This window comes from Macaca thibetana, chromosome 4 (genome assembly GCF_024542745.1).
Source record: "Macaca thibetana thibetana isolate TM-01 chromosome 4, ASM2454274v1, whole genome shotgun sequence".
Classification (NCBI taxonomy): Eukaryota; Metazoa; Chordata; class Mammalia; order Primates; family Cercopithecidae; genus Macaca; species Macaca thibetana.
The window spans coordinates 95,887,439-95,913,277 of NC_065581.1; the positions used below are offsets into that span (position 1 = coordinate 95,887,439).

Consider the following 25,839-nt stretch of genomic DNA (forward strand, 5'->3'; position numbering starts at 1 on the left):
ACCCATCTTTGATGTATATCAAAACTATCCATATTGGAATGGAGCAAATAAAGGTATCCATCTTTACCTATCCATCTTGGATTTACCCCAAGAATGCAAGGTTGGTTCAACATGTGAAAATCAACTGCCCAGTAGGTTGTAAACTCAAAGAGAATGAGAACCATAGGGTCATACTTGCTTTCTATCCTCATCTCCTCTCACAGTGTCTTATTCACCTTCGCATTCATTGGTATATATTAAGAGTTCAATTTTTTTATTGAAATAAAATAACATGAAGAAAGGAGAAAATAATTGTTTTGGTTAATTAAATTAAAATTATTCTTTATGTACATGGACATATTTTTAAAAATAGATTTTGCTTGTATGTTTCCATTTTTTTTTTTTTTTTTTTTTTTTTGGCTTTTATCTGGACTTTCTTGGACTCTGCTGGAAGAGTTGAGCATATCACCCAAGGAAGGCTCTCCTATAGCTCAGAGACACTGCCAGCAATGCATTATTTACTGGATGGCCATTTCTTATAAACAGTTTTGTGTAGCCAGTAATGTCTGTTTCCAGTTTCAGTGCATGTTTGTTCTTATATTCCTCATGCAGTGTGAATTAGATAAGATTTGCTTGCTCCCTGGTCTAAATAATGCTGCAATGTTCCTGAACTCTGCAAGACAAAGCCGGAGACTCCCATTGTGGAAATGTTTACTGATTTATCCAGCAAAATTATTTCTTCAGCATAGCAAATAGCTTAAAAGGTGTATGTGTATATATTTATTTATTTTCTTATTACTTATTTATACATATTGGTAAATTCATACTCATTAAATGTTTTGATGGAATTATTATGACATTTAAAAGGAAGTGTTGACAAGAAGTTCTGTATGTGACCCAGTACCAATTGGTTTGAAAGCAAAATATAAAATAAAGGTCAAAACATAAAGACAGCCAAGTATTTGAACAATGATGATTTTACAGGTAGCTACATCTATACAATACATTGATTTATTTTCCTTAGAGAGTCACTGGTTTCACCTACTGGAATTTTGACATCCCATTATGCAATAATATCATTGTGTGGATGCCTAGGATGGCAAGACTGATGGCCCAATTGAACTTAACAAGGTTACTAGATGAGCAGGTGTTACTGGTGCAGCTATAAGGATAGATTCAAAGTTATTCTGATATGTACATACTGAGAACTGAATATACACTTGTGCAGGGTCTACTCTTAAAAATCATAAAACACACATACACACACATGCAGTATGTATTTTGCACAGTAATGAGAGAATGTAAAAATGACTAAGCTGAAACCATGCAAAGTGACCTTAACAAATACTGGGAAAAACTCGCTGGTGAATTGTACCAAATATTTAAAGAAAAATTAACATAAACCCTTCTCAAATGCTTCCAAAAGATAGACGAGTAGGAAATACATTTTAACTCATTTTGTGAAGTCACTATTACCCTGATACCAAAGCCAGATAAAGACATCACAAGAAAAGAAACTACAGACCAATATCTGTTATGAATATAGATGTAAAAATCCTGAGCAAATACTAGCAATTCAAATTCAGCAGTATATAAAAAGGATTATATACCATGGCCAACTTGGATTTACCCCAAGAATGCAAGGTTGGTTCAACATGTGAAAATCAACTGATGCACCACAATAATGGAATAAAGGAAAAAACATTACATGATTACTTCAATGAACATTTTAAGAAATCATTTGACAATATCCAACAACCTTTCAGATAAAAACATTAAACAGAAAAAAAATAGAAGGGAATTTTCTCTATCCGATAAAGAACATCTATTAAAAACACACATCTAACATCATATTTGGCGATAAAAGGCTGAAATTTGTCCCCCAAGATCAAGAATGAGGCAAGGATACTCATTCTCACCACTTCTGTTCAACATTGTACTGAAGGTACTATTCACAGCAACTAGGAAAAAAAAGAAAAAATATATCAAAACTATCCATATTGGAATGGAGCAAATAAAACTATCTCTATTCACAGATGACATGATTTTATATGTACAAACCATAATAAATGTACAAGAAAAAACTGTAGCACTAATAAATGAGTTTACCAAAGTTGCAGGATACAAGATCATATAAAATAATTACAGTCATGGTTACTTAATGACAGGGATACACCCTGAGAAATGCATCATTAGATGATTTTTCATTGTGTGAACATCATAGAGTGTACTTATACAAACCTAGATGATATAGCCTACTATACATCTACTCTAGATGGTATAGTTTATTGCTCCTAGTCTACAAACCTGTACAGCATATTACTCTACTGAATAGTGTAGGGGCAAATGTAACACAATTGTAAGTATTTGTGTATCATATCTAAACGTAGAAAAGGTAATGGATTGCACTATGACATTACAATGGTTATGGCATCACCAGGCAATAGAAATTGTTCAGCTCTATTATAATCTTCTGGGACCATCATTGTATATGCAGTCCAACATTGACCTAAATAATATTATGTGGTTCATAATTGCATTTAAAAATCAGTTGCATTTCTATATACCATCTGAAAATGAAATTAAGAAAATAATTTAATTTACAATGGCACCAAAAACAGTAAAATATTTAGAAATAATTTAACCAAAGTGCATGATTTGTCCACTGTAAACTATAAAACATGTTGAAAGAAATTAAAGAAGATCTAAATAAATGAAAAGATATCCCACGTTTATGGATAGGGAGACAATATTGTGAAGATGGCAATACTTCCCAAATTGATGGGTAAATTCAATTCAATTTCTATCAAAATTTTGACTGCATATATTTTTAGAAATGGTCAAACTGATTCTAAAATGCATTTGGAATTGCAAGGAATGAAGAATATCCAAAACAATCTTGAAAAGAACAATGTTGGGGAACTTACACTTTCCAATTATAAAACTTACAGTACAAAGCTACAGTAATCAAGATAGTATGGTGCTGGCATAAGGATCAACACGTAGACTAATAGAATAGAATTGGGTATCCAGCTGAGACAATTCATGGCTGAGAACTAAAGTCTGTCTGCAAATAGCACCTCCACTAGCCAAGGTAACAAATCTCTCTTTGAAGAGGGATTTGAACCATACATCACTGTATCTACCACACTGATGCACGTGATTACATTAAGATTAAAGATTTCTGTTCAATAAAGGATATCTTGGATAATGTTAACAGAAGTAGAAAGGGTGATTATACCACCAATGTTTACAATTGATAATTACTAATTTCTAGAATGTAAAAAAATGTCTTTAGCAATCTCAACGAAAGAAAAATGGACAATAAGTATAAGGAGGTAATTTAAAGAAAATAAACTGCCACAGCCTTGAAAGCATACAAAAGGATTCTCAAACATAATGAGAGAAAAACAAAATAAAATAACAGGGAGATACACCTTCATACCTATTTGCCTAACAGAAATTAGAAAAATGGACAGCAACAATTTGGCAAGGATGTGGGGATAGAGCAAGGTAGCCATATATGCCAATTTGTCTGAGACAGTCCTGGTTTACATTTGTTGTTCAGCATAATTATTAGCACCTGCTTTTATTGTCAAAAGCGTCCCCAGTTGAACAATAAATCACATTGCCTCCCTGGGATACAGGGATCACCATACACTGCTGGTGTAAATGTAGACCTGTGTAATTTGGGTAAACAATTGGCACACTATTCAGACAAATTAAGTATTTGAACACCTTGCAATGCAAAAAAAAAAAAAAATCCCCCTGGATATCTCAATATATATATATATAGAGAGAAAACTATTACATATGTTCAGAAAGGAACATACAATAATCTGTTTATTGTAGAATTATTTGTAGTGACAACAAGTTATTAATAGAAGCTGAATGTTCATAACTGAGAGAAGAAAAGTAAACCATGGTGGATGTTTGTAATGAGGAACTATGCGGCAATTAAATTCAGCAAAATAGATATAAATATTTAAAATAATAGATGGATATGAAAGACATAATGTAGAGTGAAAATGTTATTAAAAATAGGATGATAATATGTTAGGGTGATGTAACCTCCCTTTCACTGTGGATGGGACATCTGAATGTGATGGAATATCAGTTTCATGATTATGTTATAAGGCAAAGGTAAATGGGTTTTGCTGATATAATTAAGATTTCTAATCAGTTGACTTTGATTTAAATACAGGGAAATTCTGAATGGGCATGGAGCATTTATAAGTAAACACCTGCAACATTATAGCCCTAATCAGGAGTGTCCCTGAAAGACAGTGGGGAAGGGAAATCCTTCTAGAAGAAAGAAATTAGAGGGGCATTTCGTTGCCCCCTGTGTTAGTCTGTTTTGCATTGCTATAAAGGAATGCTTGAGGCTGGGTAATTTATAAAGAAAAGAGGTTTACTAGGCTCATGATTCTGCAGCCTGTACAATCATGGGGAAGGGAAATCCTTCTAGAAGAAAGAAATTAGAGGGGCATTTGGTTGCCCCCTGTGTTAGTCTGTTTTGCATTGCTATAAAGGAATGCTTGAGGCTGGGTAATTTATAAAGAAAAGAGGTTTACTAGGCTCATGATTCTGCAGCCTGTACAATCATGGCACCAACATCTGCTCAGCTTCTGGTGAAGCCTCAGGAAGCTTACAATCATGGTGGAAGGCAAAGGGAGAGGGTGCAAGAGAAGGAGAGGAAGCAAGAAAGAGTGGGGAAGTGCCAGGCTTTTTAGCAATCAGATCTCATGGCAACTAATAGAATAAGAATTCACTCATTACCATAGGAAGGGCACCAAGCCATTCATGAGGAATTCAACCCCATGATCCAAACACCTCCTAGGCACTACCTCTAACATTAGGGATCACATTTCAACATGAGGTTTGAGGGGGACAAACATCCAAAGTGTATCACCTCCTTTCTCAGGACTGGATACAGCCAGAAATATAGATCTACACTGATTCATAGGCAGTGGCTAATAACCACTGGTTAGGTTTGATGGTTAAGAACAAGATCAGAACACAAACGACAAGAAATACTGAGGAAGATATTTGTGAATAGATTCCACATGGAGTGCAAAGACGTATGTTCACCAAAAGGCATCCGCTGCAGATAAGGCTCTCAATAATCAAGATCGAGTTTTAAAAATGAGATGTTTTGTAAATACCAGGCAGCCTCTTCCCTAGCCACTCAGATGCTTGCTGAATGAATGTGCAATGCAGTCATGATAGCAGGGGTGGAAACTACGCATTTGTTCAACAGCGTGGGCTTCTCTTCATCAAGGCTGATCTTTGGTTGCCATTGCAAAATGCATAAACTACAGAGACCAGTGCTAAGTCCCCAAATGACACCATTCCCTGGGAATAGTAGCCAGCTATTTTGTGGTATATTGATTACACTGGATTCCTTGCCTCATGTATACAATAGCAGTTCATTCCAACTGTAATGTACAGGTAGTCTAGAAATGGGTTTTCCTTCTCTTTTCTCTCACTGCTTCCAACAGCACAACCATCATGGACTTATAGAAAGTTTAAGTCACTATATTCTGTGCAACATCATTTAATTCCACACAATATTAAGTCACTATATTCTATGCAACATTGTTTAATTCCACACAATATTACCTTTGACCAAAAACCTTAACACAGCAACAAAAGAAGTACAATAATGAATTTATGTCCATGGAATTTGCTGGTCGTATCACAGTATCCCATCACTTATGCACTGGACTGACAAAATGATGAAATGATCTATGAGGAATCATTATCATTCCAGTTAAGAATATCCTAAAAGTTTGGGGCTATGTCTTATAAAATGCCATCATATGCTTTAAATCAGTGGCCAACATATGGTGCGGTTTCTCCCATGGCCAGAATGCAGGAGTCTAGTAGTCAGTGTCACTATTCCATCTGTAACCCACTAGCAGAAGTTTTGCTTTCCATTCCCCACAAGTTGGTGTTCTTCTGGTTTAGAGGTTCTAATTCCCACAGAAGGAAAACTTCTGCAAGGAGACACAACAATTGTTCCATTGAACTGAAAGTTGAGACTGTCACCTATTTTAGGATCCTCATGCCACTGAGCCAATAGGCAAAGAAGGGGATTACTCTAATGACTGTGGTGGTTGATCCTGGTTAGCAAGGAGAATTTGGCTACAGCTATATAATACAGGTGGAGGAAAAACCAGAGGACTCACTGGGATGCCCCTCAGAACTTTCATTTGTAAGACTAAAAGTTAAAAGAATACTAAAGAAATCAAAAAAAGACAGAATAACTGAGGATTAAAACCTCTCATAATGGAAGTATGGGGCTTTTGCCAGGTAAAGAACAGGCTGAAATGATGGCTGGAAGCCAAAGAAATATAGACCAGTTAGTGGACAAAGAAGGTTACGAAAATTAACTATAGTCTTGTGACCAATTCTAGAAACATGGGCAGTAGCAGCTACACATATTTTCTTCCTTACTTATCACATGCATTTCTATTTCTTTTTTTCTCTCTATTGTGTTGTATAAGGAGTGTTGGTGGTGGTAAAATTGACAATTCATTATTTAGGTGACTAATGGTCCATATATGAAAAGAACACCTATGGAAAACTTGAGTCTCCTCTTGGGGAGGGAGGCTAGAGAGTGAGACCATCTTCTGAAGGATAGTTGCATTTTACTAAACAGAAGTACAAAGTTGTTATTGGACAAAAGGTTTTTTTCTGATATGTGTACAAGCATATTATTAAGCTGCTGTCCTTCAGCTCTAAATTTCCCCCTTCTAGATCTTGCCTTGTGAAACTAGGCCTGGAATTCTTCAGATTATTTTGTTAGCTGAACCCCTGTTAAATTCTGTCAAAAAGAGTGTGTAGAGAGAAACTGGAAGACAGGGGAGAGGGCAGAGGGGGACTTGTTCGTTTTTATTTGCTTGCTCTTCCTGTCAGTGTCACCAGAGCAATGATACTTTATCCTGACAGCAGTAATATCTTTCCATCTCCAACTCTATTTGGCACTCCCAGAAGCAGCCTCATCATACCCTGCCCCCATAAGAAACACCAGCAATAGCTGGCAATGCCTCCTGAGGTTTCAGCCTCAACTCTTCAAGACCAATTTTCTCACCTGGCGTTACTAGCACTAGCTGAGTAACACTCCCTCTTCAGAGGTGAGTGCTCGCTCCTTGGGGCTCCTCCTCCAAACTTTAAAGTATTAATAACTCTGATTCATGCTGATGGGGTGGCTGTTGCCTGTAATCCCAGCACCTTGGGAGCGGAGGCAGGCAGATCACTTGAGCTCAGGAGTTCAAGACTAGTCTAGGCAACATGGTGAAACTCTGTGTCTACAAAAAATAAAAAATAAAAATAAAATAAAAATAAAATTAGGCAGGCATGGTGCCACATGCCTGTGGTCCCAGCTACTCAGGAGGCTGACATGGGAGGACACTGAGCTCAGGAGCAGAAGGTTGCAGTGAGCCAAGACCATGCCACTGCACTCCAGCCTGGGCAACAGAGCCAGACTCTGTCTTAAAAAATAATAATAATAAATAAATAATTAAAAGTCCAAGAATACACTTTAAGTACGATGAATCCAGTGGTTCAATTATATCTTATCTTTCTCTGTCTTTTGCTTTTCTCTGCAATGGTTTTCCTCAAGCACATTGTCTTCACAACAGGAACTCCTAGAAGATACAGGCTTATACTTTATATACCTTAGTATTATAAGGTAACCAGAGCTTAACTAGTTTTCCGCTTCCCTCACTATTCTGGCCAAAGTTATGAGGCTAATGTTGAGTTGCCTTGATTGGTCTGCTTAGGTCATGTGCCCTTCCTAAACCAATCACTACACTGTGCAGTACTTTCTTTGGCCAGTCACGGATCATTCTCCCCAGAATGGGATCAGTTGAACCTATTACTAGAAGAAGTAAATTCTTCAGTACAACACCAATCGCATTACAACTTTTCCAACACTGCACAATTACTAATAAAAATTCAATGACATTATTTTTACAGTAGAAATTTCGTATCTGAGTAGCTCACAGAGGTAGAGTTGGTCTTTAAGAGAGGACAAAGAAGGTGACTCATGGCCATGTGGCTATATTTTAGGAATGCTGCAAATTCCTCCTGCCTAAAATATCTTTTCCATCTGCCAACTACAGTCTTAAATTCCAGTTACACTACTGAGATACATTGTTTTGGGCCTATAGCACGGACCCTCCAAGTTTTTTTCAGATAAAGGCAAATGTCTCCTAGCATTTATCATTTTTTAACACCTCATATTGATTACCTTATTACCTATCTTATTGATGACAACAGGTAAGGCAATAGTAAGGAGTCCCTCAGAGGAAGGAATCTGTATGGGTTGAAATGTCCCAAAGGGTAGGTCTGGAACCTGTGTGGCCAGGTTGATAGGAAGAGTGAGGAAAGGGCTGGAAGGTGATGGTGCACTCCAGGCACAACGTGTCTAATTTGCAATTTCTCTTTATAACAACACTACCCATACCACCATTTAATTTTATCTTAGAACAGGCAACCTATGGGAGAATGTTTGGAAATCTAGTCCCTTTTCTCAACAAAAGAAGTTCCTTGTTGGAGACATGGCTGAAGAATGGCGTCGGTCTTGAGTCTGCAAGGAGATGGTAGGTCATTTAAATATAAGACTGTCACCAGGAAGAATCTTAGACTCTAAGAATTCTCTTGAAGTATTTCCAGCTTTTAATGGTCTAACAGTTACACAAAGAAGTCTGCAAGACCCTTGTTGATCTTTTCTAATGACATTTAAGTGCCAATGTCTAAGTGACTTATTTTTCAGCTAACGCAATAACAAAGATAAAACAATACCTGAAAACTAGTGTCCCATGTGATGTGGGGCAAGATATTGGCCTTCTTTAAACTATCACAATTTCGAATTCCTTATAACTAAGTTTCCTATCTCTCCAGACCCCTTTCCTATTTTTATATATATATATTATATTCCTATTTTATATATATATATATATATAAAGTTTAGTAAGAATATGGAAAGAAAGAATGAAGGAACAAAAGAAGGAAGAGAGATAGATACCCATTTAAACAAATAAAAGTGGTTATGTATGGGAAGGAGAATGGGAAGAGAGTAAAAGTGGTAAAAAAAAAATGTTTTAAAGGAAACTTTATTATATGTATTTTATTATTGCTTGACTTTGGCTTACAATGAGCATTATTCAGGAATCCTTTTAGTAGTTTTAGTAAAAATTATACTTAATTGATTCTACTAACTAAAAGACATTTGTTCTCACATTTGGGATTCAACTTGAGGAAGGGAGACAGGGCCATCTCTGTGGTCTAGATAAGTGCTGGCCACACAGATAAAAAAGTGTCTCCTATAAAAGTCCCCACTGACTGAATTAAGCTTAAGAATAATAGTCAAATGATACAAAACCAAGTTGAATAAAAATGCAAGTACTCCAATTCTTTGTTACATCTACTCCCCACCTCCCCCCACCCCACACACACACGGAAAGAATGAACTACTGCTGTTTTTGAAAGTGTCATAAAGATACAGGTCGGTTATGCTGCTCCCCTGCACGGGTTTCCATTGGTAATAAATGGTTTTCTGAGAGGTTTGAGTTAAAGCTCTTATGTAAATAGAGAGAGGCTTACATAATGCTCTTTAAACTAGAACTTTGAAGACAATCTGCAGTAGGCATATGAAATCTGTTTGTGCTGCAAATGGCATCTGAAAACTGACAGGAAACCATCCAAGACGCGGTTTAAGAAAACAGGAAGAATAAACACCCACGGTGCAAACTTCTGATCAATCATTTAACCAAACTTCAACCACGACTACAGAATACTTAAGAAGCGTGTCCTGGGGCTTATAATAATGCCACTAGCCACAGTATGTTTTCAGGAGCGCCCAAGAACATCATTCATTGTAAATTTCTATGTAAACTATCCAGGGGCAAGGGCATTACTTTGGTCCACCCAAGAGTCAGATGGCGCGGGTTCCCTCCCTGTGAGTTTCGACAGTGCATCGTCTCACGGAAGAGGCTAAACTAGTATTGATTTTCCAATTTCTAAAAGGAGTAACCATTTGGAGCAAAGGCACGCTCTCAGGGACGCGGGGGTTGGTAGGGGGCAGGTCTGAGAAAAGGAGAAACACTTCAAACAGAGCTGCAGAAAGGAGGGGATGGAGCTGTGGGGAGCTAGCGGAGGCTTCTCTCTGCCCAAGTAGCGGGGCTGAAAAGTTCCTGCCACAACAGCTGCGACGTTTTGATTCTGTGGACCTGCCAGGAGAGGCGTTTCCCTTGCCAAAACAGTCTTCTTAGGGAGGTTTATGTATTGTTCGGGAAGGCAGGACTATCTTCTAGTCTTTTTCACTCTCCTCCACCTTTATTACCCTGAATCCTTAGGCCCTCCCCTCGGAACCCCTTCAAAGTGGAGAGGGAGCGTGGTAGGGAGAGAGCGCGCGCCAAGTTTCAAATGTCTCCAGGCTTTCCAGAAGCCCCTGGCTCTCGCAGGACTGGGTGCAGGCGCCTCTCCGGGCCTCGGAGCCCCGCCCCGCCTCCCCGTCCCCGCAATCCCAGGGCTCGAGGCTCCGCAGGGAACTGGGGCGGAAATTTTCCAGCCTCAAATACAGGGCTGACTAACTTTCAGGTCCACTCCAACCCCGAGATCGGATTCCACTTGATCTTGGAGTTCGCGAAGTAACTGCCAAGTCAGAGCGTGCGTTCCGCAGTGCGCAGTGGCCGTGCGACGCTGGCTCTTGCCGTGGGGCAGACAGCTGAGGACCAGGGGCGAGCCGGCAGCTGCAGGAGCCGTCCGGCCAGGCGCCTCGGAGAGTGTCTCCCGGTCCAGAACCCCTTCCCGTCATCCCCCGCATTCCCCCCGGGGCGACCCTCCCTCCACTTGCGGACTGCCCCAAGGAATGGAAAACCTGCACGCAGAGGCCGCCCGCCACCCTGTCTCTGTCGCATCTGCTAACTTTGCTAACACTCCCCTTTCCCTGCCTTGAAAGTCACTATTTACGAACACTTCGACTCGCGCTCACGCACGCCTGCCCTTTTCTCCAGAAGCCTGAAAGTGGCTGAATTGAAACACTGACACGTGAAAACTCTATTCTGAGTGACTTAGAATCGCCCGCTTTGAGGTTTTAATCTTGGTGCGCCGGTCCCGCCCAAAGTTCAGGGCAGCTGTCCGAAAGGTCCCCGCATTCTTTGCTGTCCCTAGGAAAGGTGAGGCTAGGAAGAAGGGGCAGGCAGCGCGGGGAATGTGAGAGAGAACTGGGGCCACACTGTATATCTAGGAGGAAACTCTGAATCCTAATCTCAAGAATATAAGTCTTTGCGCAGTTTCCAAATCGAGTCCATTTGGCAGCTTTCTTCGGAGCCCGGGTACCCCAAGTGGCAACTTAGGAAATGGGAGAAGGAAAATGCCACCACAGACCACCTATCCTGGTGGGAGGAGGTACTGCTCCTCCCTACTTCTCCCTTTTCCCTGCTCCCTCTCCATCAGCAACAGGTTTTCAAGTTGAGGAGACATCCCCTCCAACCTCTCTCACTCCCTATTGGTGGCCGAGGCCTGCCCTGTGCTCATCCCAGACAGAGTCAAGCAGATGCTGAGCTGGCCGCGCCGACATGGGCGCCTAGGGCCAGAGTATTGTGAGATTTTTAAATGTCAGGGCACTGTTGAGGAAATGGCTGACGAACCTGTAGTAAACCTCTTCACGAAGGAAATGAATACTGTTGTCTTGGCTCTTGGTTGTGTGTCCTTCATGCCCCCCAAGAAAATAATTTTTCTGTTCCAAACACACTTTGGATCAAGTTTCGTCCTTGCATTTCTAGCTTAGACGTTTCTACTGGAAACGAGTGTGTGGTGCGTTTTGGTTGGGCATTACTTGCAGGTGTCTTGCCGCTTAATTTTCCTGGACTGAGACATTGACTGGTGACCTAGGCTTTTTGGGACAGTTGTAAAAGGTCCCTCTAATGTTCCAGGTGTACCTGGAGACCACCCACCAACTCCCTGCTCTCCAGTTATCATTGTTAGTGCGAGGTGGAGAATGAGCTTAATTCTCTAATAATATGACCTCCTGTTTTGATGCAGTCAAGGAAAGAAAGGAAAACAGTGAAGACGGTGGCTAGACACCCCCAAACTCTGACTTGGGAGAAGGAAAATCCTCAACTACTGCCTCTCAGCACTTTGCATTGTATTCCTGAAACCTGGAAATAAAAATAGAAATTGTTTGATGTATGAGGAGACGTTATCTAATTAGGGCATAAGAAATTTAATCTTTCCAGCATGCAGGTCATATAATTAATGTTAATTTAACGCTCAAATTCTCAGTCATTAATTTTTATTCTCTTAAATGTAGTTTGGCATGGGCCCCTGATCCATGGCAATGGATTTTACTGGATATGAGAGCACTCTTGGTCTTAGGAGTGACTCACCACAAACCTACCCATCCCAATAACAAGATCACATCATGTATGCATTATTAAGCCACATAATTGAACGGTCCATAGTTTGCATATCAGACTATTAAAATAATGTGTTTTGCTTTTCTCTGAACACGTATTGTTCAAGCCTCTGCGAATATGTAGTGATTCTGATAATTACCTCCAAATTACTGCAAATGTTCTCTTCATTAACATGATTTCTTTCAAGCATTTTTTTAAAAATGTGGATGTCATTGTGAATTAAGAGACTTCTTACAAAGTTATAACTTTTCTAAAAAAGGAATTTGTCATTGGAAAGGAAAGCATATATTTTAAATGGAGGATGTAGAAAAATGCTTTGACTATGCCTTTCAAATGGCTTCCTAAGGTCAAATAAAAGTTTTTCTGTCTAGTTTTTCATGCTGCTTCTAGGCAAAAGATAGACAGAAAGAAACAAAGAGAGATAGTGTGGTGGGGCTTTCAAAGTCACAGGAGAGTAACAGAGAATCAATTTTTCAAGTTTCAACTATCCATGTCCTTCTGGTATAGATAACTTGTCCCTACAAATAAAATCTTAGCTCATTATCTGAGATAGAGCAGACTATATAACCTCTTTTAAAAGAACAAACTCAAAATTTTCTGAAACTAACAACTCACCATTAACTAAATATTATTGTTTTCCTCCTCACTCTTCTGAGCTATACTATTGGAGAAATTATAAGCGGCAAAAAAAAAAAAAAAAAAAAAAAAAAAAAAAAAAAAAAAAAAAAAAAAAACCTTCATTGCAACCTTCCCTTCACACACTGTTTTCAAAGTTGAATAGCAAGACATCAAAAAAAAAAAAAAAAAAAAAAAAAAAAAAGCCTACTGCAAAATAAGAGTCTCTTAAATGTGAGAAATTTGCAACTACACTTCTTTCTAGTAAGGTTTTCCTTTGACTGATTTTTAAACTCTCCTAACAGGCCGTTCCGCCGCTGGTATTGCCGCTCCTCTGTACACTGCCGGCGCCGCGCGCGGGTCCCTCTCCTCGGACCGCGCCTTCAATGCGGAATCGCTGCCATCAGCCCAGCGGAGAAGGGGTTTCAACCACTGGGAAGGCATAAGTTGGAGAAAGTTGTGGGATTTTTCCTAAACAAAATAGGGGCAGGAAAACAGTTGGGCCGGGGGACGAAAGGGGGAGAGTAGCTGGGACTTTCCGCTCGCTCCAGCAGTAAGCTGCTTGGCCGTTCCCCGCGGGGCCTGCCCCCCTTCCCTTGCTCAGTGCCCGGGTCCTCCGGGTCCTTCTCCTCGAGCCAGCAGTCGGCTCTCAGGGAAAGGGTGCCAGGCCCCAGGCGGCACTTTTATTTTGGTTGAGAGGAGGGAGGGCTGCTCCCAGGCCCCAGGGAGGAGAACTGAGCCTTTCTGTTTGGATTTCCCTCCTCGCTATAGCAACCAGCAGCATCCGGACAAAAATGCGCCCTCCCTGGACAATGGCCCGGCCTCCTGCTTCTCGCCCTCGTCTTCCTCCCCCGGATCCCAGCCAGGACCTGCCTGGGCGCTCTTCGACCACGGAACATCCCTCCCCACCACCCCCACCTTCATCCTTTCCAGAGCAGTCCCTCCCGGGGTCAGGCCAGGGCGCTGGGAAGCCTCAGCTCTTGCTTTCTACCCCCACTGATCCCCCACTCGGGCCGAGGCTAGGACACAGGACCTCACTACCGAGTTCGGGGGCTCCCGTAGGGGAGTTCCCTGCGGGCACTGTGTGGGTGTTTGGATGGCCCTGAGGAGTACAAACTCCACCTTTTTCCAGGGTTAGAAAATATATATATTAGAAAAATGCATAGAGCAGACTACTCCTCTCCCCCGCCCAACACACACACACACACACATACACACACACACATATATTAATATAAGCACCCCAGACCGAAGTACTAGGCATGATCTCTGACTTTCTTTCACTCTCCCAAGGTTAATTAAGTTCCCTTCCACGAACTGAGCTCCGTGCCTATTCATTATTCTCTCCCTCTGACCTAGGGCATTAATATGATCAGGCCTATGACTCGGCCGTGTTCTGTTTTCCTATTTTGCATTTAATGCTGGGACCCGGCTGCCCTAGATTACCATCGAAAACTCTCAGAAAAGACAAGAGGAGCCAGGAGGTCTCCCTGCTCCAATCTACCTAAGGCTTCCTCTTCCTGCCTCCTCTTCTGGCCAACTTCTGCCCCTATGTTCCCAGGACCCAAATTCTGGAAACCTGTCTTTAAAAATACAATCATCCCTAACTTTATGATATCCAAAAGCTGTCTAGAATGACAGATTCGAAACTCTGAGACCTAGCAGAAGATTCTGGCCCACAGTTATTACGGCTGTGGTTAACTGCTCTCCAGAAAAGCATCTCTCCCGCCAGTGCACCACCTGCTCTCCTTCCCGTCCCCTCTTCCCCCCTCCCCGCCCCCGTCCTCCCGGACACTAACGACACAATTGTTAAGTGCACTTGTGCACTTCAGAAGGATTTGCATTCGTGCTGTGTGCAGGCAGAATAAGAGAACTGAAGTCCAACTTCAACCAAATACAGCCTGTTTATCCCAGGGCTGGAGCAATAGCCCTAGCCCTTGGAAATGGCTTCAGTGAAATAGCTGAGTACACCCTCCTCCCACTTGCCCAGCCCGCCACTGTGCGCAGGTGTATGTTAGTGCACTCGACCGTAGCTTGCCTTCCTCTTCGAAAATTCCTCCAGAGGATGAGAGAAGCCAGGAGCTCCAGCAAGAACTTCATCTCACTACATTTCCAAATGCTTTAGAGCTAAGAAGGTTTCTGTTGAAATCACTTTAATTTATCAAAGAGTTGTCATCCCCTACTGGTGGCCAGCCATCCACCTGCTTTAAGGCTAGGGGGAGAAAACGCGAGCTAGCCTGTCTGTGCGTGTGCGCGCACACACACGCGCGCGCGCGCACACACACACACACACACAGACACCTTTAGGCTCCATTGTTAAGAGGTCATTTAACTGTTAGTCCTTTGAAAGTGAAATTGCGGGAAGCAAACTAGAAGCCACCAATTGTCTCCTGTTCTGTTTCTGAGATTTTTTGTTCTGTTTCTGAGATTTCATATAAACAAGCTATATTAACTCCTCCAAACAGAATTTATCTTACACACTGATGGAATGCTTTCTTTATGTTTTCTCCCTCCTAAGGCCTCATATTTACCACTCAGAATTTAGCAGGCTTCCTTTGATAAATTACTTAAAGTAATCCTTGAAACAGCTAGACTATCTGGGTGACATGGTGTTAGATGTCTTCAAGCCATCCCTGTCTATAAAATATTCACTTGCAGACTACAAAGGGGGGACTGTTTTTAATGATAAAATTTATAACTTGATGAAAAAGGGTAAGATAATATCTATAAATACAGATAATTTTATTTCAAATACTGAATTAAGGACATTACATTTCACTGGTTTACACAGTAATGAAGGTAAAATAGAATTTTTGTATGTGATTTGTGGCCAGAGTTGCCAAGCATATGACATAGGGGAGTTTCAACTTTCAGAAAACTTTTCATTCTTCAAGACCTTTTATGACGTAAGGACAGATGCACATTTAGGAATTTGCAAAATGTAGGTATAGATAGTAACATACAAATTCATATGGAAGCTTTATTGCTTCAGGAGAAAATGTGCTGTTGCATAATTAAAGATAATAAGTTCTGTCCCTTTTTTTTTTTTTTTTTTTTTTTTTTTTTTTTTTTTTGGTAAATGTTTATTATGTCTCTCCCAAGAACCAGCAACTTGGAAATGCATTTTCCATGTTCCTTATAAATGCATCCCCCAAGGCTGAAGTTCTTGAAGCTTTATGGCAGTTTTCATTAAAGCAGCCAGCTGCCTTTTTGTGTGGATTGGCTGTTCAAAGCTCTAGATCTGAAGCCGGAGCCTCAGTTTTGACATTCTGCAGGCCCTTAGTAAAGAAGTTCCACTCAGAGGTTGGAGGGGGGTCTCACCAAATCAAACAGCTGCTGGGGTCTAGCAGAAGAGCAGGAAGCACAGGAATGAATGACTGAGACAAGGCTTTTTAAAAAGAGGAGGAGGAGTAGGGACATTCAAATATGATCCTCCAAGGTGGATATATGAAAAAAGAAACAGTTTCTTTTTCTAGTTTTACCTAGGTTTAAACCAGCTGCCACCTCCACTCCCCCAATGGCCATCTCCTAAGAAAATTCTTACTGTTTTCTTTCGTTTCCTGATTCTTATTATCCTGGGACTACATAAATAAGAAAAAATTAAGATCGAATGAATACCGTTTCACCTCTGTTTTAGTAATTGTGTGCCTCCAGCTCAATGTATGGGAGTGGTCATGGTGGGTTTTCTGTCAACTCCTGGTATATAGAAATAAATAAATGCTATTTTATATATGGTGTGAGTGTGTTTACTAGACGGAAGAGTTAATAAATTAGAGTTCAAGTGACAGTGCATGGACTGACCCCATAACTGTTAATCAGGTGGAAATTTGGGGGGTTTTGTCAAGGTGCTAGGTGCTACTAAGACCCAGGTCGAGCTCACTATCTCGAGGAGTGTGAAAATGTGAGAGATAACATGGATGTCTTTTTGGTGTAGTTCTGTTATTCTAGGATGTTTCCCCTCCACTCAGCGCGCCCCGGCAAGAGGGAGTCGGCTCCGTTTCTCCAGACAAGTCCAGCTCAGGGTACTGACTGAGTAGAGGTTCTTCCGGACCTGGGAGAAAAAGCTGGGGTGGTGCCAGCATCTCCCCACAGGTGCCTCCATCCTGTCCTTGCGGAAGGGGCTTAGGACACCGGGCAGTCCGCGCCCGGAGGCGGCGAGGCCCGCATGAACCGCCTGCTCAGCCATTGTCCTAGCGAGTGATCTCGAGGAGCTGTGCTGGAGTGAGGGAGATATCAAGACACCTTGTCAGTTCAAAGCATTTTAGCGTTGTTTGAAATCCTCTCCACGTCAACGTAAGCAGTCTGTGTATTTGAACAGCTGCTTTGAACAGTGAAAGGGAATGAACTGAATCAAAACCTGGAGGTGTCTGCCCGAGACACCTTCAACGTGCTTTTATGCGGGCGGAGAATGGCAGGCAGACGCGCGGACTCAGCCCTGACACGGTCAGCTCAAAGAATGGGCCCCGAGAGCACGGGGCGGGGGAGGAACCAGTGGAGAGGCCCCCGACTGGACCTAAAACCTGCGGGAGCTCAGGTTTCAGGAGCCCCAAAAAGGTGCCGCGTTGGGAGGCAGACCAGGAATCCCAGGGTGCTCGGAACCCGGCATTCGCGCCAACCGGGCCCCGGGCGCCTGGAGGGGAGGCGGCGGTAGCTCGTGGGGAGGTGGTGCTCAGAGCTGTGGTGTGCGCCCAGCCTGGCCCGCCTGGCGATTGGCCGCGCTCGGGGGTGGGGGTGGGGTGCAGAGACTGAGGCCCCGGGTAGGCTATTGCTTTGTGTACTCCCGGGGATTTATTGGGTATATTAAACCCTGTTGGGAACCTTTCGGCTCCTCGGCCGCCAGCGAAATGAGACGGGGGTGGAGGGTGGAGTGGAGACCTGGAAAGTCAACGTGGGAAGATTCTCAGCATTAATCGCCGGTGATGTCCTATCGCAGACAGGAAGTTTTGATGTACACGTGCAGCCTAAGCTTGTCCTCTCACACTAGCGCCCTTTGCGGGGAGGAGGGCGGGGGGTGGGGTGGGGTGTGGAGAGAAAGATAAGAGGAGGAAGAACTTTTCAATTGATTCAGAGCCAGGCCGCCTTAGTTCCCTCGGAGATGTATTTGGAAACTTCATTCTTCTCTCGAGTGTATCATCCTATGGGCTGCAGAAGGCCTTGTCCCTGGAGAAATGTGAAATTAAATCCAGAGAAAAGCAGACACCTGCCCCAGAAAGGTGGGGGAGAAGTATGAGCTGCTTAGCACTCGGACGCGGCCCTTCCCCAGGGCTGGATTCTTCTGTCTGTGGGAGCTCTGAGCTCCCAGGTCCGAGAAAAGAAAGGCGCGACGTGTCAGGAGAAGATGTGACTGGCGGGCTGTCTGTGCGCTCCCCAAGGCCCAGGGAAAGTCACGCGCCTAGCACAGGGGACGCAGGGCCGAAGTAGGGAGAAGGCGGTTCTGCCCGCCACCCAGCCCCTTGGCTCGCGGTTGAGGAGCCCCGGGCACCAGCCACTGAGTCTGCGCGCTGAGGCTCGGACTTTTTCATTTTTTCCTAGCTGGACAAAGTTATGGGATTCCTAGCAGCCCCCAGGCGCGCGGCCAGAGTGGCCCCGCGCTTGCGCTGGGACGGAGCGACACGCTGTGTGTGTCCTCGCTTCGCCTCGCCGCGCGGGTGCGCGCGTTGTGGGGGTGCAGGTCCGTCCTGCTGGCGGCCTGTGGGCTCGCCCCTCCCCTATTCATTTCTCTCCCACACACACGCTCATAAACACAGGACACGTGGAAATTCTCAGCCAAAGCGTCTTGCCCGGGCGGGTGCTCAACGTGGTGATTTATAAACAGCTCAGCCACTCTCCAAAGAGCATGGCTCCTTGTTAGTCATGATGAATTTTCTGGCCCGCTCCAGTCTGCTGTCTGGATTCAGATGCTCAGAGGCCCCAAAATGCTCCCTCTGAGCGTTGATTTGGCTGCCCTCTCAAGCCTACGACCGCCGGCAAAACCAGCGATAGAGCCAGGGGAGAGGTGGGGAGGCGATCCAGGTTCCCTGGGGTCTGTCATTCCTTTCCCGGCAGTAACTGTTGATTTCGCTTTACAGCGCCCAGGTACACACCCGGCCCTGCGTGGCGGTCACGCCGCTCCAGCCTGGGTTGGCGCCCGGGTTCTAGCTACGGGGCTTGCAGGCTCGGAAATTCGCAGGCGGCACCTGCTCTGGGCGGCTAAGGAACTGATGGCGCGACGCGCCCGCGCTCCGTAGAGCGGCGCTGCGGGTGCATGGTCCCATAGTCTTGCTCTGGAGTTCACTGCTAAAAGCTGAGCTGGAAGCTTTGGCCAGCGCCAAAGACATAGACTAACCCCACCCGCTAGCGCCCACAGAAGTTACTGATTAGGAAGGTTCCCCTGGCATCAGCCCATTTGCTTCACACACTCTTCCTCCTTCCGAAGGGGCTAACGGAAAAGTTGCACCCACCAGCGGTAGGAGCGCGGGGAATCGCGCACGCAGCCCCTCTGCGCCGCTTCCCGAGGTGGCCTTTGGCGACTGCGCCGCCCCCACGAGGCCGCACACCCCTCGCCAGCACTCCGGCAGCCTCGCACAAGGCGGAGCCCACGCAGGCTTCTAGTTTTCTAAACCAAAAACTGCGCGCGCCGGCGTGTGAATCTGACAGAGACTTTTAGAGTTTTGTTTTGTTTTCAGTTCAGACCGCTACGCTGTCAGAGCAAGCACTCTGAGTCTTCACAGGAGTGACTTAAAAGCCGCGACGCCGGCTGAGCCTGCTTCTGTCGGGGTTCTTTCCCCGAGGGACTGGGAGACAATTGGGCCTGGAAGCTAAAAGGAAGAGAGCCTGTGCCAGCCACGGGGTAGAGGGGAAGGAGAAGAGCTTTACTGGGGCAGAAGTGTCCGCACACCCTGGAGCAAGAGTCACTTGTGCACTGAAACTCTAACCGTGGAATGCAAGGAGAGTTGAACAGGGGAACAAGTCTGGCTTTTGGCTCTAGGTTTAAGAGATACACACTGTGTGTTTGTCCCTAAGTGAATTAAAATCCGACTCCCGCTGGCTGGGTGCGACCCAACTTTTCTCTTAACCCCTCCGTTTTCCCATCTTAAAGCCCTACTGGAAAAAGAAAGTGGACACCACTGCCCCCGCCCCCCACCCCAATCCTAGTCTTCCAAGTGTCTGTGGTCGGTAAGAGCACCGGGACCGCCCCCCTGCCCGGCTTCTCTGCCTGGGAGACAGATGGGGGGCGGGGCCCATCCGAGAGAGGGCGGAGGAGGCCCTGGGTGAGGAAGAAGGAGGGGGTGAGAACTGAGGGAATCTGAATCGGGAGGCGAAGGGGACTAGGAGGAGGGCTAGGAGGACTCCGAGCCCGGGGGAGGAGGAGGGAGTAGCTCTGCACCAATCAGTGGCGCCGGCCTGGGAGGTTGCTAGCGGTATCCACGTAAATCAAAGGGCGCGGAGCCAATGGGAGGGGGCGGAGGGGGCGGGGCCCAGGCGCGTGCCGCTGCGAGCCGGCGCTGCCAAGAGAGCGGGAGAGAGCTGGAGAGAGCAGGGAGAGGGGGGAGCGCCGAGCTAGTCAGAGAGTGAGCGAGAGCGAGAAGGAGGGAGAGGAGGAGAAAGAGAGCGAGGGCGGGCAGGCGGGAGGCGGCGGCGGCGGCAGCAGCAGCAGTAATAGCAGGAGCAGCAACAGAAGGCGTCGGAGCGGGCGTCGGAGCTGCCCGCTGTGGGAGAGAGAGGAGAAAGAGCTAGCGAGGAGAGGGAGCCCGAGGCGAAAAAGTAACTGTCAAATGCGCGGCTCCTTTAACCGGAGCGCTCAGTCCGGCTCCGAGAGTCATGGCGACCGCAGCGTCTAACCACTACAGCCTGCTCACCTCCAGCGCCTCCATCGTGCACGCCGAGCCGCCCGGCGGCATGCAGCAGGGCGCGGGGGGCTACCGCGAAGCGCAGAGCCTGGTGCAGGGCGACTACGGCGCGCTGCAGAGCAACGGACACCCGCTCAGCCACGCTCACCAGTGGATCACCGCGCTGTCCCACGGCGGCGGCGGCGGGGGCGGCGGCGGCGGCGGGGGGGGCGGGGGCGGCGGCGGGGGCGGCGGCGACGGCTCCCCGTGGTCCACCAGCCCCCTGGGCCAGCCGGACATCAAGCCCTCGGTGGTGGTGCAGCAGGGCGGCCGCGGCGACGAGCTGCACGGGCCAGGCGCCCTGCAGCAGCAGCACCAGCAGCAGCAACAGCAACAGCAGCAGCAACAGCAGCAACAGCAGCAGCAGCAGCAGCAACAGCGTCCGCCGCATCTGGTGCACCACGCCGCTAACCATCACCCGGGGCCCGGGGCATGGCGGAGCGCGGCGGCTACAGCGCACCTCCCACCCTCCATGGGAGCGTCCAACGGCGGCTTGCTCTACTCGCAGCCCAGCTTCACGGTGAACGGCATGCTGGGTGCCGGCGGGCAGCCGGCTGGGCTGCACCACCACGGCCTGCGGGACGCGCACGATGAGCCACACCATGCCGACCACCACCCCCACCCGCACTCGCACCCGCACCAGCAGCCGCCGCCCCCGCCGCCCCCGCAGGGTCCGCCTGGCCACCCAGGCGCGCACCACGACCCGCACTCGGACGAGGACACGCCGACCTCGGACGACCTGGAGCAGTTCGCCAAGCAGTTCAAGCAGCGGCGGATCAAACTGGGATTTACCCAAGCGGACGTGGGGCTGGCTCTGGGCACTCTGTATGGCAACGTGTTCTCGCAGACCACCATCTGTAGGTTTGAAGCCCTGCAGCTGAGCTTCAAGAACATGTGCAAGCTGAAGCCTTTGTTGAACAAGTGGTTGGAGGAGGCAGACTCGTCCTCGGGCAGCCCCACGAGCATAGACAAGATCGCAGCGCAAGGGCGCAAGCGGAAAAAGCGGACCTCCATCGAGGTGAGCGTCAAGGGGGCTCTGGAGAGCCATTTCCTCAAATGCCCCAAGCCCTCGGCCCAGGAGATCACCTCCCTCGCGGACAGCTTACAGCTGGAGAAGGAGGTGGTGAGAGTTTGGTTTTGTAACAGGAGACAGAAAGAGAAAAGGATGACCCCTCCCGGAGGGACTCTGCCGGGCGCCGAGGATGTGTACGGGGGGAGTAGGGACACGCCACCACACCACGGGGTGCAGACGCCCGTCCAGTGAACTCGAGCGGGGGGAGGGGCAGAGCGCGGGGCTCCCCCTCCCCTTCGGTCCTTGGCCCTTTCCCGGCCCTCTTGTTCCCTCTCTAACTTCTGATTGTTCTTTTATTTTTAATTACTATTTCCCCGTCCCTTAAAAAGAAAAAAAAAATAAGGAAAAAGGAAAGCAACTAAGACACTGGACTATCCTTTAAAGGTAGCAGGTGTAATGATGTGTTTTGACCTTTGCAGACGAGTAACCAGGCAATGGAGTGGAGTGTCTCCTGGAGAGAGTGAGGAGAGTGTGTGATAGATAGAAAGAGAGAGAGAGATAGAGAGATGGCAAGCACTGAGATAAATACCTGGCAAAACTAAATAAATTACCAAAAAGGGAAAAAATATCCACCAAACCATGATAAACACAAGACGCAGCTTCCTGATGCTTGGAGTTGGCACATGCTGCTGTGTTTATTTGATGTGGATTCCCATCAGGAAAGAGGAAAAAATACACACGTTCTTTGATATAGGCAAAATTTAACCACATAAATTTGCACTGCAAGAAAATTGAAGTTTACATGAACAAATTCATGAACATATTTTCTCTTTCTCCCCACCGTTAATTTGGGAATTGCCGTTTTGGGGGATTTTGTTTTGCTTTGCTTTATTCATCGGAGAGAGTTGAAGCCAGCTCTTGGCCTCTCTCCATTTCTAATGTTCTTGTGTTGCCCCTTATTCGTACTGTTTGTGAACTTTGGTTACCTTCAGATTCCCCTTACAAGGGTGTAACATCTATTTGTTCCTCTTACCAAAGCAAAACGATTGGCTTCATACAAAATAGACAATTCTCTGCTTTCAGGAAATGTGCGTGGTCTACCCGCTTTATCCAAGGCAAGAATCCAGTTTGCAATATAAAAATAAGCATTGGTTGTTGTTACGAGCCACAAAGTAAACTTCATTTTCAGGCAGTGTTTCTGGGGGAGGTTATGGAGGGAAGAAAAAGAAAAATCGATAGTGAGTGACTGATTGCTTCATTTTATCAGGCGGGCCCATTGTGAAAGAGCTCAGAGGAAATGTGGAGGTTAAATATATTTCCAGAGTTGTCCAGCAGAAAGAAAGTGGCACTTTGAAGAGAACTAGGGAAGTATATATCTTCAGATATCCCTATATAGTTCTCTACCTTCAGTTTTAGTAACAATTATGAAGAATTCTTTATGCTGACAGCAGCAGTTAAACTTTGTTTCTCTAATAAGCTTTTTTTTTTTTTTTTACATAAAAAAGGACCCAAGAACTTAATAGTGTATGCATAAGGCTGTGTTTTTTAGCACACAAATACCCACAGCATACACAGACGATCTCCACGCAGTAGACAGGTTTTGTCTTCACTAGCTCATTTGTTTGTCAAGTCATATTTAGGGTCCCACGCCCTCTTTTCCTGTAATTTATTGCAGAATATACCACTTTGACTTGGACAGCTTTCTCCCCCCTCTTTCACTAAGGAAGGCAAATGAAGGGGGAAAAAATGCCATTTTCAATCCTTCCTTTCTCCCCTTTGTTAATAGTTTTAAGTGCATTTTTGACCTTATCTTGATGGAAAACGGTTAACTCCAAACACAAAAGACTCTACTGGAAAGTGTAGGTGAAAAAACTTGTAACTGTATTGAAAATAAATACCATTAAACTGTGATCAGTTAAAATTTAAAAGAAAAATCAGCACAAAAGGGCGCTAAAAGGGAAAACACTTTTTATTAATCTTAAAAGTTTGGGGGTTTTTTTTCCAGTTAGGTATTAGATAAATTTTTATTTTAAAAAATGAAAGTCTCACTACCATAAAATTATGGTTCAGCATCAGATTAGCATTGCACTCATTAGTCTTTAAGGTTTTAGGAAATATGCTTTATATTGTCTTTTCAAACACCTGTGATTGTTTCATTTTCAATGTTTTTGCAAGATAAATGGTGACTTATAATGGGCATATTTATTTGCCTGTATTTCATTTCCCCCAATGAATGTCACAAGGAGATGGGCACGGAGCTGCTTCGGGTACATCACGCTGCTCGTTCCTGAGGTATGGGGACTGGCCTTTAGTGAAGCTATCCAGAGCAGGGCAAATAGCCACTGGTGAAGGGAGGAAATGAATTTTCAGATACTTATTACCAAGTAGGTAAGGTCAGAAGCTGGAGTTCAGAGGATGTATCTACAGCTTCTCTGACTCTTATAGGTTTACTAAGATGAAAGTTACCACTGAACCTTACCACTATGTATATATGTTTAATATCTGTCTTTTGAAATGCAGAAATAGTTTAAATGTTTCTTTGTCTATTTTTCTTTTTTTTAATGCTACCCAGGGAAATATTTTCATATCATTTTTAAGTGGCCTGCCTCAATGTATATTTATTTCTTTTGAAGCAAAAAGGTTCTGGAAACTGTTTTTCTGTAGCTTTAAATGAATAGGTGAGCAAAATCTATATGGGATGTAATTTTTTTGTTCAGTCTCTTAAAAAATACTTTGTTTTTGGTACATTTGGTTGTGCTTGTGGGGAAAATAAAAACGCAGAGATCCTTATATATTTATGTTAAAGTAATATTTTATTATCTACATAAAACAGAAATGCACAATACCTTCATAGTTTGTTCTAATTATTGAAATATCTTTATTTTATTTTTAAAGATAGTGCCAAGTTTTAAGGGGGGAAAACCCTAGACCTTAAATTGACTGAGTTGAGTTGTGTGTAAAACACTTCCCTTCCTTTATACTTCATAAAGTTTTGGAATAAATTTTATGCATATACCGCCAGATTTCATGTTCATAACTTTCAGAGGCTTTTTTTTTTTTTTTAAATGGAGACTACTGGTCTAATTCACTTTTCTTTGCAAAAACTATTAGTCCCAAATCTTTCAGCCACTATGCCTGTAGCATTAAATAGAAATGGTCATTGGGTTTGAGCTTCAATTTGTTGAGATGTTTGTCCCCTTTAAATATGTGCAGATATGCCTGCATCTTCTTTCCAGGTTAACTGTACCTTATTCAATTGTGCAGTTTTGGAGAACATCAGTGGAACTAGGTGGACTTTAATCTCTACCCACAGGTCCTCATATAATTTGGGATCTACAGAAAGGCAGGATTTAGGAGATTATTATTTTTAATAATTTACAAGTATCTCTTAACAAAGAATAACCCTGATAGTATGCTATTGTGTGTTTACTAAATGATTAGAAGTAGATCCTATACATTATTCCTGTTTGGTTTGCATAAAAAGATGAATTTTACAATGGTTTATACAATTGTGTCTATTTTTCATTAGGCATACAAATGGGCTTTAAAGCAAGTAAAGAAAAAAAAAAAAAAGAACATATGGGAGAGATTCAAGCCGTGATGCTAATATCAGATTGTTTCAGACAATCTTAGATGACACAGTACCAAAAATCCGTTTTAAGGTTAGTGAGAATTTCAAGCAGTGTTGGATCACTTTACAAGTTTGATGATGTATTTAAACCCCTCCTTGGAACATTGGTTTAAGTATAAATGTCCATTTTGAAAGGTAGTTTCTGGGCTTATTACATCTGATCATCTTTTCTAACTCCTAGTCAATATTACATGGGTCTCAAACAGATTCCATCAAATGATCTTCTCAATAGTCTGAACGAGAAGTGACAGAAAGAAGAAGTGTTTTGTGACCGCAGACATGCTGATGGGTAAAATGTTTAAGCTG

General features: G+C 44.4%; 1 protein-coding gene across 1 annotated transcript; it reads left to right on the forward strand.

Annotated features, from left to right (window-relative positions):
• Positions 1-20,522: 20,522 nt before the first annotated feature.
• On the forward strand, positions 20,523-25,405 carry POU3F2 (POU class 3 homeobox 2). Its single transcript, XM_050786591.1, has one exon. The coding sequence runs from the start codon at positions 20,823-20,825 to the stop codon at positions 22,152-22,154; it is 1,332 nt and encodes a 443-aa protein (XP_050642548.1). The 5' UTR covers positions 20,523-20,822; the 3' UTR covers positions 22,155-25,405.
• The last annotated feature ends 434 nt before the right edge of the window (positions 25,406-25,839 follow it).

What these genes read in the sequence shown, in the direction of transcription:
- POU3F2 (XM_050786591.1), top strand. Translation starts at nt 20,823, where the DNA reads ATGGCGACCGCAGCGTCTAACCACTACAGCCTGCTCACCTCCAGCGCC.